At 39.0% G+C, this 17,705-nt stretch overlaps 1 protein-coding gene across 1 annotated transcript; it reads right to left on the bottom strand.

The window, feature by feature from the left end:
• Window positions 1-16: 16 nt before the first annotated feature.
• On the bottom strand, window positions 17-16,054 carry znf292b (zinc finger protein 292b). The gene is made up of 8 exons (XM_032584394.1): window positions 15,876-16,054; window positions 13,303-13,457; window positions 13,096-13,171; window positions 10,926-11,061; window positions 8,916-9,118; window positions 7,609-7,745; window positions 7,362-7,503; window positions 17-7,187 (listed from the first exon to the last, which is right to left on the bottom strand). The coding sequence occupies exons 1-8, from the start codon at window positions 16,044-16,046 to the stop codon at window positions 459-461; spliced, it is 7,749 nt and encodes a 2,582-aa protein (XP_032440285.1). The 5' UTR covers window positions 16,047-16,054; the 3' UTR covers window positions 17-458.
• Between the last annotated feature and the right edge of the window lie 1,651 nt (window positions 16,055-17,705).

Raw genomic sequence — 17,705 nt, 5'->3', positions numbered from 1 at the left:
AGTCAAAGTAAACCACTGAGAATTTTAACAAGTGACTTTAATTCAGAAAAATGTAACAAAATCATTTTATAGGTCCACATGCAACAGCACTTAAGTTTTAAGCTCTTGAGGGCTGTGTGATCTTATAAAAGACAAAAAAAATCAACTAAAATAATACAAAAGTTTAATGGGGCTGCTGGTGGCAGTGGGATTTTTAAATCTATATATACACACGACAAGCAATGATCAACATCTTCACAAACTACACACAGAATTAAGCTCTTTTGTCTCAAATTCCCACAGGGATAATTTAGACGCCACAAGTTGATGTCATTTGAACATGCTTTACACTTTACAATATGAAAAAAACCTGTACAGATAGTACTGTGGAACAGACTGGTTTAGTCCATCAAGTCAGACTAATTCAGATCCTGAGATTTAGCTATTGGATTTTTAAAAAAATCACCTCCAAAAAGCAGTCAGTCACATCTCTCTAACACTACAGCTGGGTCCATGTCCTGCAGCTGTTTCAACATGGGCTCTATGACACCCACAAAGGCTGGATCTAGTTTTATTTTCACTTTGCAAAGTGACTTTAAGTTCTGATGGTTGCTGAACCAGACACAGGTCTTTTTGCTATTTGAACTAGTTTGGCTCTCACCATTTTCTACCTTAACTGACCTCATCAAGTGTTGCTCTGATTCTCTGGTCTCTTCCAAGAATTGTAAGAAAGACATTTCAAATCCCATCGGTTTAAAGGAAGCCAGGGGCACACTCTGCTCCGTCTCCTCTGGAACTATTGCAAGGCTTGGGGAGGTCTGCTTCTCTTCCTTGACCTGAACAGACGTTGTCTTGGTTGGCCGAATGACTTTTTTAGATTTGACAAAACTTCCGCCAAATTTTCTTGGTCGCCCTCGTTTACGTTTTAGTACCACAAGTCCATCAGAACTTTTCTTTTTTGATAACTTAGTTTTTAACAAAGTCATGGGCATCTCTGTTGGGCTTCTTCTGCGTAGGACCGGCTTTGAATATTCATATTTCCCTTCATCAGTGACAGCATCTGTTTTCTCGACGTCCGACTGCTCTGAAGTGTTCTCAGATTTGGAGTCGTCACTCCTGATGGAACGAAATTTATGTCTGGAGAACTTCTTGCAGAATATGAAGTGACTCCTGTGCTGTTCCAAGTACTTTTCTGACAGTCCATGTACAATGTAATGTTTGAGTATGCTCTTTTCAGACTTCATGACTGATGTGCAGCCTTTGATCATACAAGGATACTGCAAGTGAAATTTCTTGGTGCACAAGGCAGATGCATCCACTTTAGACTTCAAGGAAGGTTTTCCATATTTAAGCCAGTGTTTGCTTTTTGACTTGTCTACCTTCTTCCTGTCATGAGCCCTCAGGGGGATCTTTTTGTTGCTCTCTATATTTTCTTTGCCATTACTTATTTTGGTAAATTGGTAATGTGAAGATGTTGAGTTTTGCTTCTCTTCATCCTCTTCCACTTGTTTATTTTGTAGTTTAAGCTGGTACAAGTCCTGATGTTTTTTCATCATATGTCTGAGCATGTTTGACTTTGTAGCATAAGAGCGATCACAGCCTTCAATTTCACACTTGAAAACTTGTAATTGTTCAGGTTTGGCAAGGTTTAGGTCTTTATGGTGCTCTTTAACATGACTTTTATACTTTCTGAAAGCAGTGAAGGTTTCTGTGCAGCCTTGGTGACCACAAGCAAACCTGCCAAGTCTTACACCAAACAACAGTGCTTCCACCTCATCATCTGTGAATTCATGCAACTGCAGATAGTGCTGGAAGAGATTGGGAATTTCTTGAAAAACACAGCAGCAGTCTTTGACTTGACATCTGATTTCTGTAATCTGCAGCAACTCAGACTCTGGCTCTTCCTTAACATGGTGCAGTAGTTCATCTGCTTCCTCACTTTGGTCATTCTCCTCACTCAGGACATGCTCCCCACTCTCCACCAGTGCTGACAAAGCAGACTGGTGCACAGCCCTGTAGTGGAGGATCAGATTTTGCTGGATCGTGAAGGCTGCCTCACAACCTTGATGGACGCAGCGATATGGTCTATATGGACTCAAAGCATCTTCTGATTTTGGCTTCTTCCCTTTAGACTTCCTGACAATGTTTGTATTTTGTTTAACCACTGTTTGCATCTTGAAAGGGCCATTTTCATGAGTTCTTGGAGCTTGAGGTAGGGTAGGCAAATTCTGGAATAGAGGAAAATTCTGACTTTCTGCATGCAATTCAGGTACATTTCCTTCTTGTTTTATCCATTGTTCAGTAGACATCCCTGTTTGTGCTGCCTGGGAGGTTGGGAAGGTCAGACGACTTGCAGGTGGAGTTTGTTCTAGATTTTGCATGGGAACATCTTTTAAGGAATGGATAACTGAGCAGTGATTATGACCTTGATATTCATGATTAGTTACAGCTGTGTTAGCTGAAGGAACATATGTCTGATTCAATGAAGCTTGGAGAGGATGTATACAGGCACTGTTATCTAAAATCGTATGGTTAACTGTGGTAACTGGAGCCAATGGAACCTGGTTTATGGCCACAGGCTTCTTTCGACTTGCATTAGATACTTCAGCTTTTGCCATCTTTCGCTTTTCATCCAGGTCTGTAATTTCTTTATTTGATAATTTGTGAACTGACCGGTAATGAATGCGAAGGTTTGAGTTTCGAGTAAATGCTTTCGGACATTTCTCGCACTTGAAAGGAGAGTACTGTCCATACCTTTTCTTGACCTCATTAACCATCCCAATTGTGTAGTTGTGAGCTTTGAAGAGATGCCTCCATAGGGAATCATTAGAAATGGAACTAAATGAGCAATCAATGTCTTCACAAGCAAATGGTTTAACAACAGATGTTGATGGAACTGAAGTGACTCCTGTGAAATTTTGGGATTTCACCTTGGAGGATACAGGTAGGCCGCTTTTTTCAAACCCATTTTGTTTTAACGAAGTTATCAACTGATCAGGAAGTTCTCTCATCAAGTCAAGCCTTTCAAATGCACACTGCATTTCAGTCATCCACTGCTGCTGGCTGGCTGATAACCCTGAAGGTCCAGGATCCAGTTCAGTTGCTGTGGTAACTGGGGGGCTTGGTAGCTCTATGAGGATTCTGGGAGTCTCTCTGAAACCAGTAAAGCTCTGGGTGTTCAGCAGGTCTTCAATTTTACCAGATGATTCTGAAGTAACTGGAGAACTTCCTGTAAGGACTTGACCTTGAGGTTTTGAATGACTTGTTGCATCATAGAACAAGTTCTGAAATCCAGAATTATTGGAGGGACTGTAGGGACTTGAGCCCGAAGTTTTTAGATTCACATCTCCAGAAGAACAAATGTTTCTGCGTTGAAAGTCACCAGCCAAAATCTGCTCACGCAGTCGCTTTTTGATATCTTTATCAGTAGTCTTCACTGGACTCATGGCTTGCATACCACTTGTTACTGCTTGACTAAGGTGAAACTCGGGTAACAACATTTGCTTCATGGCGTTTGAACAGGAATCTGGAGCCGAGATGGTTTTCTTAGAGGGATAACTTTCATGAAAAATTAATTCAGGAGTTTTTTTGATTTTGTGAGTAGTGCCCAGGAGAGCACTAGCAGAATTCTCCATGAGGATTTCTGAAAGAAGTGAATCAGAGAATTCACTCACAGGAAACCTCTCCACATGTGACTCATGAGGATGGGTGGCAAAGTATGAATTGACCCTCTGCTTCAGCTGGACAGTTTCTGTATGTTGTATAACTGAGGTACCAAGTAGATGCTCACTTGCAGCATGAGAAGCACAGCTGTTTTGGAACATTGTTTGGGTGTCCGATGGAGGAACAAACTGATCAGACATACTGGATTCAGGCATAAGATGCTTAAGCATGACATTTTTCGAGGGACTGTTTTCATATGACGGCATGTTATTTTGAGGATACTGGGAAGTGGGATAATGTTTTGAAGCTGAAGAAAAACCAATTACCTTCTTTTCAGGTTTCTGATATGGAGCAACACCGTTGTAAAAGGATTGTGTCTGGGATGTGGCAACCGTTTGTTCTGAATTTAGAAGGTCAAGAAATGATTGCGGTAAATCTGTGTTTATTGCCGATTCTTGATATGGCTTGCAAATTGCACGCTTGGACAAATGACCACCAAGAGATCGAGGATTATCAAACTGTCTAAAACACCTTCGACAAACAAATTTTCCATCTTTGATTATTGCAGGCCATTTGGTCCTGGCGTGTTTCCTGTCTTGCCTCTCAGTCTCAAGATTAATTTCAGAGATGGCGGGGTCATACTTAGGCTGGATGGTTCTGCTTTGCTTTTCCTCCAAAATTGACAAATCGAACAGCTCATGATTTGGCTTTGTTTTCTCTGGAGTCTTGGAAAGTGAGACTACACAGCTTTGCATCTTCGAAGTACAGGTTTGGGAGGCTGCCATTTCTTGTGACAACTCCATTGATCTTTGAGTGCTCATAGTAGTAGTAGACTGGGCTCTACTTTTATCAAGCAGTGAGTCCAAGGACTCTGAATGGCAAACTTTTGATTCCATTACAGAGGATGAAGAAATACCAAGTGGGAAAAGAGAACTAGATGAATCAATCTCGTGTATCATTTGCTGATTAGATGGGAATACTTGGGAAGAATTACGGTTAGGAACAAATTCACTTCCAGCAGCAACAGGGTTTTGACCCATTGAAAGTTGAGACTGTGTTGTTATTGGACTTCGATCAGCACCTAACTGAGAAAGGACAATGGGATTTAAAACACTTGCCATTAGCTGCGAACTGTTTGGATTGTGGGGAAATGATGGGAGATTTTGTGGGACACCATATTGAGAGGTTGTACTTGTGTTAAGACAAGAATGTGGCTGAATAATACCATTTCCCTGAACCCGACGGCTAGCCTGCTTCGTCTGTAGTGAGGAGACTGAACTCAAAGGCCCTGATGAGGTGTTCAGTGCTGGAATGTGGCTTATTTTGATTTCAGTGCGGGCAACTTTCCATTGCTCATAGAATTCTGGATGAACTGCTCTCATGTGCTTGGAAACACTTCTATAAGAGCTGTAGGTTTTTGTACACGTTTCAAATGCACAGTGGAACCTTGGCCTCTGCTCTGGAGGGGGAGCTGTGACATTTGAGGGAGTAGCAAAGTTCTCTTGGTTGCTCTCAGTTAGTTGAGGGTTTATTCTTGGTGGTATTGGTTGTGACACTGATGGATCCGAAGAATTGTGAGGCAATGATACCGCTAAACTACTCCTACAAGACACTGGCCCTTGAAGCATAGGTAACATAAAGTTATGGTTAGGTTTGTAATTCATTACATCCGTATTTATTTTGCTGGGGAGTGTGTGGGGCAGACTTTGTAAAAGCTGTCCTACACTGGCTTCAAATGGATGTACTGGATAATTTTGAGGTGGAATCTTACGATCTAATGACTGATGGCCAACCTCATCTTTTTCTTTGCTGGAATTAAGTAAATGGGAATGAGAGTGAATGAGAGAATTATTGGAACTGCAGATGTTGCTGGTTGGAAACAGTGATTTTGGAGGGTCTGGTTTGACTTGGCATGTTTCCATGGTATCCACATGTTCTGGTGAAGTCTTCAACAAACTTTGTATGGTCATAAATTCTCCAGGATTTGGATAACAAGAAGCATCAGAGTTGATGTTTTTCTGGGAATGTTCTGGTTTAACAGAATATTGACTAGAAGGTATTTGCTCATTAGTTGAAGAACCAGGCTGTGACTTGGCAGAGAACAATGAACGAGGTAAACTGTCTTTATGCTGGGTAGCATGGTTCTCTACATGCAAATCTAGCTGTTGTTGAGAATGAAATACCTTTCCACAGTCGACAACTTTACAAGTAAAGGTTTTGTAATGATGTGACTCATGATCAAAGAGCTTAAAAGGGGCATTAAAGATTTTTCCACAATTTGGAAACATGCATTTAGCAATGAAATCTGAATGGGTTTTCTTATGTAAGAGGAGTTTGGTCTTTGACAGAAAACTTGCCTTGCAGTTTAACTGTATACAAATATAAGGCTTTGCGCCACAGTGGACTTGTAAATGATCATTAAGATGAGTTACACTAACAAAGTGGCGACGACAGTACTGGCAAACCACCTTGTTGTTCTGCAGTTCAAGAAACGTTTTTGCTTCTTCATTATCCCCGTGACCTTTAACATGTGCAATGAGGTTTTTGATAAACTTGAAGCTCCTCTTGCATGTTCCCACTGGGCACATGTAGTTGTCCTCATTAACGTCTACATCACATCTATTCACTTGAGACTGAGTTCTCTGAACTCTAGCAATGTTTTGTTTCAGTGAACTGTTAAGCTTCTGAAGTTCATTGTGTGCTTTTGCTTTCAATATGGCAATGGAAGGGGCTGCCAATTTGGAATTAATCAGTGCTCTGCTGGTTTCCATTGCACTCAGTCTTTCCTTGCAAGAAAGTTTAACATGTGACGTTACATGGGGAAGGAATGTGTCTTTGGATATGAACGTCTCGGCACAAATTGGACAAGTGTAGATTCCATGGCTGAAATGAATCTGAGCATGTCGAACAATTCGGTGACCAAGAAACTCTTTGTCACAGAGCACACAGTACTGCATGTAGGCCTGCCAGTTTCTAAAGCGGGTAGATACAAAGCCCTTTTCCTTCAGCTTCTTCATTTCTCTATTTTTCTGTTTCTTGTCTGCTGCATCTTGAAGATCATATGTGCCACTGACTATACTGTCTGGGATATAATTACAGTCCTTTAGACTCATATAGTCTTCTTCTTCCTCAGTGTTCTCAGAATCATTTAGAGAGTCAATGGATGAGACGATAGAAGCCTCATTACCCATTAGAGACAGACAATGACGCTTCAGTGTTTTCCAATCCCAGAACTCTGGGTCAAAAGGCCACTGGGTCTTTAAAACCAGTAGGAGATCACAACGCAGAGAGTTGGGAATAGGCATATTTTCCGCCTCTAGTTTTTGATCTGGTTCATTGTAAAGTGTCTCCACAACATAGTATGAATCCACAGTGGGCTCCAGAAGGAACTCTGTTAGTTGGCATGCTCTCTTAACTTCCAGATCAGTTGGAAGCAAACAGGAAATTGTTTTACAGACTGTGGCCTTTCCTTTGACATCCTCCGATGTGATCCGTAGCGCCATTATACACAACTCGATACACACTGGTAGACCAAAGTGGGTTATCTATAAAAGAAGGAAGAAGCCCAGTCATTAGTCAAAAATATTAAACTTACTCAACTCAAAATAAGCTACAAAGGCAAACATTACCTTAACAGGCTGCTTATAAATGAATGTCAACACACAAACACAGCAAGATCTCAAATATTTCAGTGAGCTCATTAGGGACAACCAACTAACCTCCGACTGGATGACCTTGATGAAGAACAGGATGTGATACACGGATTTGGATAAGACTGACATTTGCCGGCATCTATCCAGGAAGGCGTGATCTGATGGCTCTAACCGCTTTAGCAGCTTACTCCAAAACAGAGTGAGCTCCCTGGATTTAAAATAGGAAAACAATACATAAAACTAAGATAATTCAAAGGTAACTCCTGTCCAGCATTTTTACCAGTTAACATGATGGGGCATTTAGTGTCCTTACCAAGCACAGTATGTGTCTCCTTGGAGAAGCTGACGGGTTAGAAAGGCTGAACATAAACTGAACGCTGCGCTGTCATCTCCATCTGATTCCAGGTTGCAAATCATTTCTATAGCATCGTGGCAGTCCTCCTTTGAAAGCTGAACAGACACACACAAAAATTATATTTACTGTCCAACTTTATATGACAATATTTAATCAGAAGCACATTAAAATATGATTTATTTTGTCACTGCTAACCCCAAGAAATTTCAGATGTGCAGTGCTTCAATGAAGGTGTACGGAGCATCTGATTGGCTATCCACAAGAAACTACCCAAAAGTAAATCTTGTAATGTCTTTACATTTTTGAATAACTTTTTCATTTTTCTCTGTTAAGATAGTCTTTTGGACAGTGTAGATATTCACCAGCCAAAGTTCCAACAGCTCTGTAACAATCTGATACATTCCTTAATTAGAAAAGAAAATAGTACAGCATAGGGCATGAATCTGGGCATGTCCCATATTCTAAAAACTATACTATTCTTGCTTTTCAACAACTCCTCTCTGGCAAGAAGAATAGCTCAGGATGGTTTCCTAAAACATAATCTGTGTTTTCAGCAAAGCTCATGTCAACAGAAAAATGTGCAGATATTTAGAGGTCTGCACATTTACAATAAGTGTACAGCTCAATGTTGACAACTATTATTAGTTCTTATTTTTTTACTATTTGGGTACATTTCTAGCTTACACTCCTTTCACCACTATTTAGAGGCTTTATGCTTTGTAGAAAAACAGAGCAGGGCTCACCAAGTTCAGTCCTCCAGATATACCAGGCTAGAACTTTTAGATACACATGTGCTCCAACAAACCAGAATCAAATGGCTAAATTCCCTCACCAGGAGTCCTTCAGATCTGCAGAAGACTGGTAAGCAGTTCATTTGATTCAGATGTGTTGGAGCAGGGATGCTTCTAAAAGTTGCAGGATAGTAGCTCTCACAGACCCTGAACAAGAGGGACCAGTTTTCTGCACAAGGCCAACTAAACCTGTGTCATCTTTAAATCTAATCAATTTAGCTGTACTACTGAAGGGAAATTTGTAAATAAGGAATAATTTTCATGCACCATGAAGTCACGACTACGAAGCCAGAAGATTCTCTTAGACAAGAGATCAACTAATTCCATCTGTCCATATGAATTTGCAATAAGTCTGATTTAAGCTAATATTTGGTTTAATCTGTCCAAAATCTATATAGAAGCACAAAAATCAGTTTTATTGACATTTTTTCATGAATGAAAATTATTTTCATTCCTGAAGTAGAATCTGCTTACCTCCTCCATGAGTTGATCTTTTTCCAACGTGCCACAGAGGCAGACAAGATACATCTGTTTGAAATCCCCCTTCGCTTGGAAGGCAGAACAGTCAGTGCAGATCTTTGCTAGAAGTGCAGCCTTCTCCAGCTGCTTCTCCTTTATCAGCTGCTTCACTCTCATCTGCAGCAACACAGGGCCTTCATGCTCCAAGAACTTCTCCACTGAAAAAGTTAAATCACACAGTTAGGTTTTCATTTTAGACTTTTTGTAACAATGTAAGGAGTTACTGAAAATGACTCTGCTATAATCCAAAAGTAGCTTCATTGAACTCCCACAGTAAGGTAGAGGCAACTTAGCCAATTTAGGAATACACACAGGTTGTGTTTACAGTGAGTTTACACATTATTTTAAAAATATGTTATACTAAACAGGAATTTTAATATTGTAGATACCAATTTTTTAATGTAATTATGGATGGGGAAGGCTATGAGCAGGAAGGATCTCCTGTAGCAGTCTGTATAACCGCAGATGCTTCTTACTGAAAACCCACTATTACATTAGTTTTATAAAGAACATACTTGGGATGGTCTATTATGGTAAAATGGTAAATGGCCTGTACCTGTATACAGCTTTATGATGTCCAGAGGACCCCAAAGTGCTTCACACTATATTCAGTCATTCACACACTGATGGTGGTAAGCTACTGGATGGTAGCCACAGCTGCCCTGGGCAATCTGACAGAGGTCAGGCTGCCACGAACCGACACCACCAGGCCCAAGGACACAATAACGGATGGAGGGAGCGGGAATCAAGACACCATGGCTTATTTTCTGAAGGACGCTCCTTTGCACAACAATCTCTGCAGTGAGGGTCTCCAACTCCAGTTCTTGTGTGCCATTCAAGTGTGTGGGAGCAGGACAGTGGGTTCAGAGTGGTCCCCCAGAACTCAGCCAACCTTCATCATCAGCTTGTTCACGTCACTGATAAATGGTTCGGCAACAGTGCTGCAAAAGGTGGCCTTGCAGTCTTTTCTTTTCAAAATGTTTTCTCTCAGTTTTGCTAATGGAAACATTGCCGTTAGCAAGAGGGTGTTTTTTTTATTATCTAAAGCTACCAGGAATTCTTGATCAGCATCTTGTAAGCTCAAATAAAATGAATTCCAATTAAATATAGGAGCAGACAGATTTGAAGAATGGCAAAAAGAAATGAGACGGATTAGTAGTGGTCATAAACAACAGGTGGTGAAATATAGCAGATGATACTGTGAAATATTGTCTCTACTGGGCTCTCTCTGGGATGAAGCTGCTTGCCCACCATTGTTTTTCACTAGATCAGGAGAAGCTGGCACTCCCTCTGTCTCAACCTTCCATTTGTGTATAGGTCAGATGAACAGGCAACTCTTACACCTGTCTCCACAATCCCTAATAACAGAGCATCTTCAGTCTGAGGCATCTCCAGATCTACTGAAACACAGACTGCTATAGAAGGGCTTCCTGAACACAGAATCACCATCTATAGTCACTCTTTGGGGAAACTAAACATTTGAGTTGAATTGAGGTTGAAACCAAAGGTTCAATTCAAACTATCAGTTTTTTAGTGCAAAAAAAATACGTTTTTGTCAAAATAAGTCCACAAAAACATAAGGAACAAATATTGTTTGTTATTCTATTAGCACTGCACAGTATGTGAAGAATTTATTGGTTTTAAATAAATCTCAACATTTATTTAAATGCAGCAACAAGATTATTTAAACACTATGCATTTGGGATAAATTTTCCTGTTATATGGTGAACAAAAATAGAAGCGTATTCCTCCGTTTTTTGCTTCCTCTCATGGATCTCAGTGCTAAAATTGAAATATTGTAAATTCATAATGATTATTTTTTCCAGGACCTGGGTAGACTCTACATTATCTAGGTCTGTGTTTGCTATGAAGCAAAAGCAGAAACACACTACTTCATCGTGTGTTTATTTTTCACTTATCATACTGTTCATGTATTTTGTATTTTCTTCACATCTTAAAATTTACCATGTTCTGCTGCAGGATTCTCATCAGACAAAATACTTTGCAGGACTTTGTGGCTCCAAATGCCTTCATGTTGGCTCAGGACACACAGTAGCGACAGCTGGGTGATGCCATTCTCCTGAAGTTTGTCATGTGCAAACTAAAGACAACAGAGTTTATTCAGCAGTGAAACATGCAACAGTCTTAATCTGCAATCAAATTACCAAGCATGTTTGTGCTTTGTAATAAACAGAAACCAGGTAATACTTAGCTAAACCAATGTGATGAACAAGAATGTGGCAGCATATGGTCTTTTATCATTAAACACTTTCTGAATATGAAAAATAGGTAGAAAATCTGTGAAGGGAGCAAAAGATGACAGTGATGGCAAGGATGCCTTCCAACTTCAAGATGTAGAGCTCATAACCACATGAGTTGTCAAAATAATGCAAGTAAAAAGCTATTCAAAAAATATAACGCTTCGCTTGTTGCAATGGCAAAGATTTTTCTATGATTGTGAAGTGCAAAAATATTTTGACAAGCCAGTTTGTAAATAAAATCTTAATTAAAACAACAAAAAAAATTTCTAATCCAACACTCTTTTTTTTCTTTTGAAAGATATCCGTTCCAATCAGAATCAATTATTTTGGTTTAATACATAACATTTTAAATATAAATTTAGCATGTAAAAATAACAATAATTTGAGGCCTAAACAAAAATATCTGGACTGTTTGTAAATATTTTATTGGAACAATTACTGTGCCTGTAAAAAAAAATTATCGTATGCAAATGGTGAAGATAGGAAGTTTATGTTATATCCAATTAAACTAATATAACTTCAATACAACTGAGCATATTCTGTGTGGGTTAGTGATATTAGATATAATTATTAATAATAAAAAGCTTAGCATATACAAACACAATGTACATTCTGTGCATTCATTTCAAATCATAATCCGTTCTTGCATGCAGTTTTACTAAATTATGATCCTGATAAGCAGGACAAGTTTGTAATAATCGGGATACAGAAATTTAATAAGATCAAACTCCCAACTTAAACAATGTCAATACCTTTAGTACATAAATATAGGTTCTAGTTGGGCTGGTGACCTTGAGCTTTTGTTCATGGTCAGACAAATCTAAATGAAATGACTGAATAATGTCAGTTTGCAGTTTGGTTCTCCAGAGTCCTGCTACTAATAACACTCAGGAGGGTTACCATGGCGGCGTGCACGGATGCATCAACTTTCTGCTCTCTTGACAACCAAACAAGTTGCACATATTGGCAAGGGCATTTGATGGAAATTTGCTAAGAATTTGATAAGTTAATTTTAATTTATTTAATTAATTATGAAGTCATTTTCTTTATTTATTTAACAATTATTCATTTAATGATTTCCATGTTGGCATGCACAGACACAGCAGCTTTCAGCTCCCTTAACATAATGACTCATTCCATCCAGAGGAGATATCAAGACTACCAGGGTCTCCATGGATTATGGTCGACCTCAGATGTTGTAAATATTAACAGAAATGAGGACAGGGAGGAGGTCCGCTCCTCAGCCTGCTGCTCACAAACACTACATTCTTCATTAACAGGCTTGAATTGAATTGAGATACTTCAATATACAAATGTGTCTGTGGATGTTGTGTGGAAGACAAGCCACAGAAGAATAGCCAACTAATCTCTACTTCCTGGAGTCTGTGTGGAAAAGTTCCAACCATCAAGACACAGAATGAGGCAGAGGGTCATCAGGGCAGAGCTCCTGATGTCTCTCCAGAGTCCAGAGCATCAATAAAGACTGCCGTCATTCTGCCTAGCACCTGTTCACTCTACTGCCGTTGGGGAAACAGTGCAGGAGCAAAAGGTAAAAACAAACTGTTAAAAAACTGTTTGTTTTTTGTTTTCATTCCCAGGTCACACTTCTAGTCTTCTGTGTCTTGGCTGTTATAAAAGCCCTAAGCAGAGCTGTACCATTAATCAATTACTGCATAAATTATGCAGTAAGTTATTGTCATTACTGCATAATGACAATAAATCCAATCTAACTATTTAATTCTGATGTGTTGGAGCAGGGGAACATCTAAAATTTGCAGGACACTGGTTCTCAACTAGCCCTGCATTAGGGGACACTTGTAGTACTTTCAAAAACTCAATTACTGAAATGACTATTGTTGTCTTCCCAGCTTTACCTGCACAGACGACTTGAAATACTGCCATAAATCATCTGGAAGGGTCTTAAGTGAGAGCAACAGTTCCAAAAAGCTCCTGTCAAAGGAAAGGCATGCATTCACAAACATTATACTGATGGATTTTCATCTGATAAGACTTTCCAATACTGACTTAATGACAAACATATAAGCACAAGTTTTGGATTAGAAATGTTTAATTTCACTTACAGTGAAAGTCTCTCAACCACAAGTGGAACACTTTCACATTGCAGAGAGAGGTAAGAAGAAGCCTTCGCAAAGCTGAGCAGGGCGACCATGTACACCTGTACGAGTGGCAAAGGCTCTTCCTCCGTCTTCCAACGGCCTACAAACTCCAAGAGCGTCTGAAAGAACAAAAATCTAAATCAGTTTTAAAACTTACATTTATACATTACCAATAGATCAGAGCTTACAGTTTGAATTTTAGAGGTAAAAAGGCTTTCCCCCAGAAATCCTGCTAAGCCCGGTTGGTCGGAGCGCCAAGGCGATCCACCAGCAGCCCAAGGGATTTTTTATTAAAAAATATTTTTATGACAGGTAATGAGCCAGTGTAATGCTGGTCACATTTAGAGCTGACCCAAGGCATACATGAACTAAGCAGCCACTTAAATAAAATAATACATTTAATTTTCTGCAAATAAAATATATTATTTGTAAAAAATAAATAATGCATTTATTTTTTTTACAACACTAAAATGTATTACTATTATTAGTTGTAATTATGTCACTGATGAGTGTCTAATGGGTAAGGCCTGACCTCCCCTAGAAGACTTTATTAGAAAGCAAAATAGAACCAGGTCCACCTTCAGAATCAGAATTCCTTTAATGTCATTGTGCAAGAAAGCACACGGAAATTTAAAAGGCAAGGCGATCCGAACTAATGGTAACAAGTATGTTTCAACAAATACAAAAAAAATTTAGTAGAAACATACAAAACAATCCGGGTGTTAAGGGGAAAAAAATGATCAGAGTTTTAGTTCAGAGACTGTGAAGTTCAATTTAGAAAATCTTCCTTTTTGCTGAATGTTTTCTACATTACAGCATGCAGATGCTTGAATAAATTCCCTGGCACCATTAGAGAGCGCCACCTAGCTCTCCTTTAAGGAGCAGCTGACAGCATGGTGGGTCAGTCATCAGTGCTGGTTTTCCTGAACACATAGTTTTTATTTAATTTTAGTAGTGAAAGTAGGAAACTAATTTAGCACTTACTAAAGCAATGCAGTGTTTTGTAATACTTAAGAGATTTATTCTAAGAGAGGAAAAGATTTTCTTCATAATAGACGGGTCAAATATGAATTCAAAAGGGAATGAAGGGAATGCTATAACAGATGTTGGATTAAGAAGAACATCCAGTGGTGGTAGTGACAATGGAAAGCTATGACTTATATTAATAAAACCACGTCTTTCCTGGAAGTATAGTGACAATTCAGAATGCCCAAACTAATAAATTACAAATGTGAGACCGAACTGTCATCAATTACCTTCTTAGTTCTTAGAACTGAGAATCAGGAAAATTAATTCAACCCTGGAAAGAAGTTGGAGGATGAAAATATTTGGCATTGAAATAAAAATACGGTGAAGAAGTTAATATAATCTGATGCAATATATTGTGGACTGTAAAAGGCAAAAACATCAATCAATCAAATTTTATTTGTATAGCACCTTTGCCTAACAAGGCATTTCAAAGTGCTTTACCTAAAAACCCCCCACAAAAATACAAAGTCATAAAACACATAGTTATGTACTGAAAACTTTGCTATAGAAAAAGAAACTAAGTACTACTAAGACTGAACATCCAAAATACACTTAAAAGCCCTGTATTATAATTAGAAAGAACACCTGAATTTAAGTGAACATTTTCATGCCATTGGTGATTTTAGCTTGATAAGTAAAAGTGTAGTTTATTAAACAAGTTGGACTACTACAATGATAATTTATAGTGTATGTTAGCTTACTTGGTGTAAATTCAATACGTGGGAATCCGCCCTGACCATCATTACTCTACATCCTTAATATGGTGCAGATGGTTAACGTGAACCGTGCAGGACACAGTGGAGATGGGAGCCAATGAATGGCTTGCTGCCTTGTGAGACTACGTCGAGAAAAAAAACCCTCATACGTTTTATTCAGCACGTACACACCAGAAAAGGACCATGGGTGTAACGCGCAAATTCTGTTTTTGTTTTCCGATACGTCTGAATAAACCAGCAACAACTAAGAGAGGAATGGTAAAAATTTGTGAATCTTACTGTAATGAACACGTCACAAAATCAATCTCCCAAAACAGCCATCCACATTCTGTCCACATCCTGCACGCAACCTTTTACATTCAGCGGATATAAGCTAACACTGTGCTAGCTTCAGGCTCTGCTGGTAAACTGTTGCGCTACAGTGCAGCTAGAGAATTTTGTAAGCCTAAATAAAAAGGGCTAATATTAATGCAGTGGAACCTGCACTTAAACATTGTAAAGACCTCGTCTCTTCTAACGAGTCCACAACATTGCACTTCATTTCTCCTCACAGAAACAGCTCAGTAGCGTATGCTAAAAGATATATCGATATCGATGGGTGTGTGGTGTGTTGTTACCAAATCGCAACAGCTCCTTTTGCTAGTATTCACATAAAGCTAACTATGAAGCAAACAATTCGGTCTGAAAAGTGACCTTTCACCAGACAATGCAAGACTCAGTGTACACCAGCATTATCCATGTTAGCTCCGTATTTAGATGGCCTGTTTTGCAGATGATTGAAATTTAACTCACCCTACAAAACTCTTGACAATAGTCAGAAGAGGACTGAACTGGTGAGTTTGCGCTTTCTCGAATCACAACTTCATGTAGTCCTTCCAACAAATTTCTGACTTCCCCAATTGTTTTGCTGATATTGTCCACAAGACCACGGTCTTGCTCGGCCTCCTCGTCCGCCATCTTCATACACTACTTCAGCGCGTAGGACTTATACGTCATAACGGAATCGACGTAATTACGTCAGAGCTGGACGAGATATGTTTATGCATAAAAGAAAAACATCTCAAAAGTTAAAATCTTCTCCACTCCTTCACAGCACCTGTTGAGATTAGGATATATCTTTATGTCCTCCTTCTAAATAATTTCAAAACTCCCATTAGAAATGTATTAACGACGGTCAGGGTCACGAATTGAGCTTGTTGAAGAAAGGACATTTGGAAGTTAGGAGTTCAATTTTGTGGATAACTCCTCAGTCCGGTGTATGGCGGTAACACACTATGGTTGTAAAGTGCCACTACATTCTACAGAATGACAATAATAAGAAGAGGTTCTGTACAGCTATACATTTGGTGCTGTATGGAAGAAACATACAGCTCCAAATGGGAACTTCTAAAATTTCAAATTCAAAATTAAAATTCAAAAATACTTTATTGTTTTAATTAAATGTTGTCGTAACTCATTAATTCAAATTCTTCAAAGAGTTATTGTAGAAAGTAATGACTTGGCAGGAAATATCTCCTGTATTACAGCGAATCTGAAGAAGCCTCTGACTGAAGATACTCTATTTTCACAAGACAGTCTCATAAAGAGTATGGTCAGGTTGTCCATAGTTTTCTTGATCTTAATTTTATGAAGAATGCTTCTTTGCTTCATCATCTAGAGAGGTTCTACAGTGGTCTCCAGTATAGAACCAGAACAGAATCAGCCTTCTTTATCAGGCTGTTGAGCCTTTTTAGCTCCCTGGTTCTGATGCTACTGCCCCAACAGATGACAGCCGAAGAGATGAGGCTCTCAACAACAGACTGATCTGCAGCATCTTGATGCAAACCTTGAAGGATCTTAACTTCCAGAAGAAGTCCAGTCTGCTCTGTCCCTTCTTATAGATGCTTCACTGTTACGTCTCCAGTCCAGTCTGTGAAAATTTCAATGAAAGAACAGAGCTGCTCCAACGTGCTGCCAGGCTGAGCAGCCCAATTCTAGAATTCTTTGAAGGACAGTTTTCCAGAACATTGCCATAGCAACACTAATTAAAAGATAAGAGCTGAGGAAGACAGAATAATCTCTATGATCACCAAATCAACTTTCATATATAATAGTAGAAAAAGAACCTGTAAATGAAAATCAGATCGAATCGATATGAAGAAGTATGAAGAAGTCCTCAAGGGCCAATGTCTTGCAACTTTTAGATGTATCTCTGATTCAGCACATCTCAATCAAATGGCTGATTCACCATTTTCTTCTTTGATTTTACTGACGGTTTTCAAACAGAGTTTTAATGTGTACCGCCACCTACTGAGTTGTATTGTGAGCCAGAATTGAAACCCTAACCGACATTCCAGAGTTTCTCAACCCTGGTCCTCAAGGCACACTTCTCTGATTTGCTGTATGAGATTTGTAGAATAATTAAAGTCTTTTTGGTTACTTCTTTAGCAAACCTATCTGCGAGTTTATTTTCTAAAACTCCTATGAGCTATGACCTAAATTAGTAAAATTCCTTTTATCTGAATCCCTTGATTAGACATGCAGTTTATTTCAGATAGAATAAAAGCAACGCCTACCCTATGACCAAGTTTAGAAACAGTATACATTTGTTGACACTCAAAGTATTTAGACTGTAAATTAAAA

The sequence above is a fragment of the Xiphophorus hellerii genome, chromosome 15 (genome assembly GCF_003331165.1).
Source record: "Xiphophorus hellerii strain 12219 chromosome 15, Xiphophorus_hellerii-4.1, whole genome shotgun sequence".
NCBI classification, from domain to species: Eukaryota; Metazoa; Chordata; class Actinopteri; order Cyprinodontiformes; family Poeciliidae; genus Xiphophorus; species Xiphophorus hellerii.
Note: the sequence above shows the minus strand (reverse complement) of the source record. Positions and strands in the feature narration are given on the sequence as shown.

What these genes read in the sequence shown, in the direction of transcription:
- znf292b (XM_032584394.1), bottom strand. Translation starts at nt 16,046, where the DNA reads ATGAAGATGGCGGACGAGGAGGCCGAGCAAGACCGTGGTCTTGTGGAC. An exon ending in ATTGTCAAGAGTTTTGTAGG is followed by an intron (nt 13,458 to 15,875) that starts GTGAGTTAAATT and finishes TTGTTCTTTCAG; the next exon opens with ACGCTCTTGGAGTTTGTAGG. An exon ending in ATTTCAAGTCGTCTGTGCAG is followed by an intron (nt 11,062 to 13,095) that starts GTAAAGCTGGGA and finishes TGTTGTCTTTAG; the next exon opens with TTTGCACATGACAAACTTCA.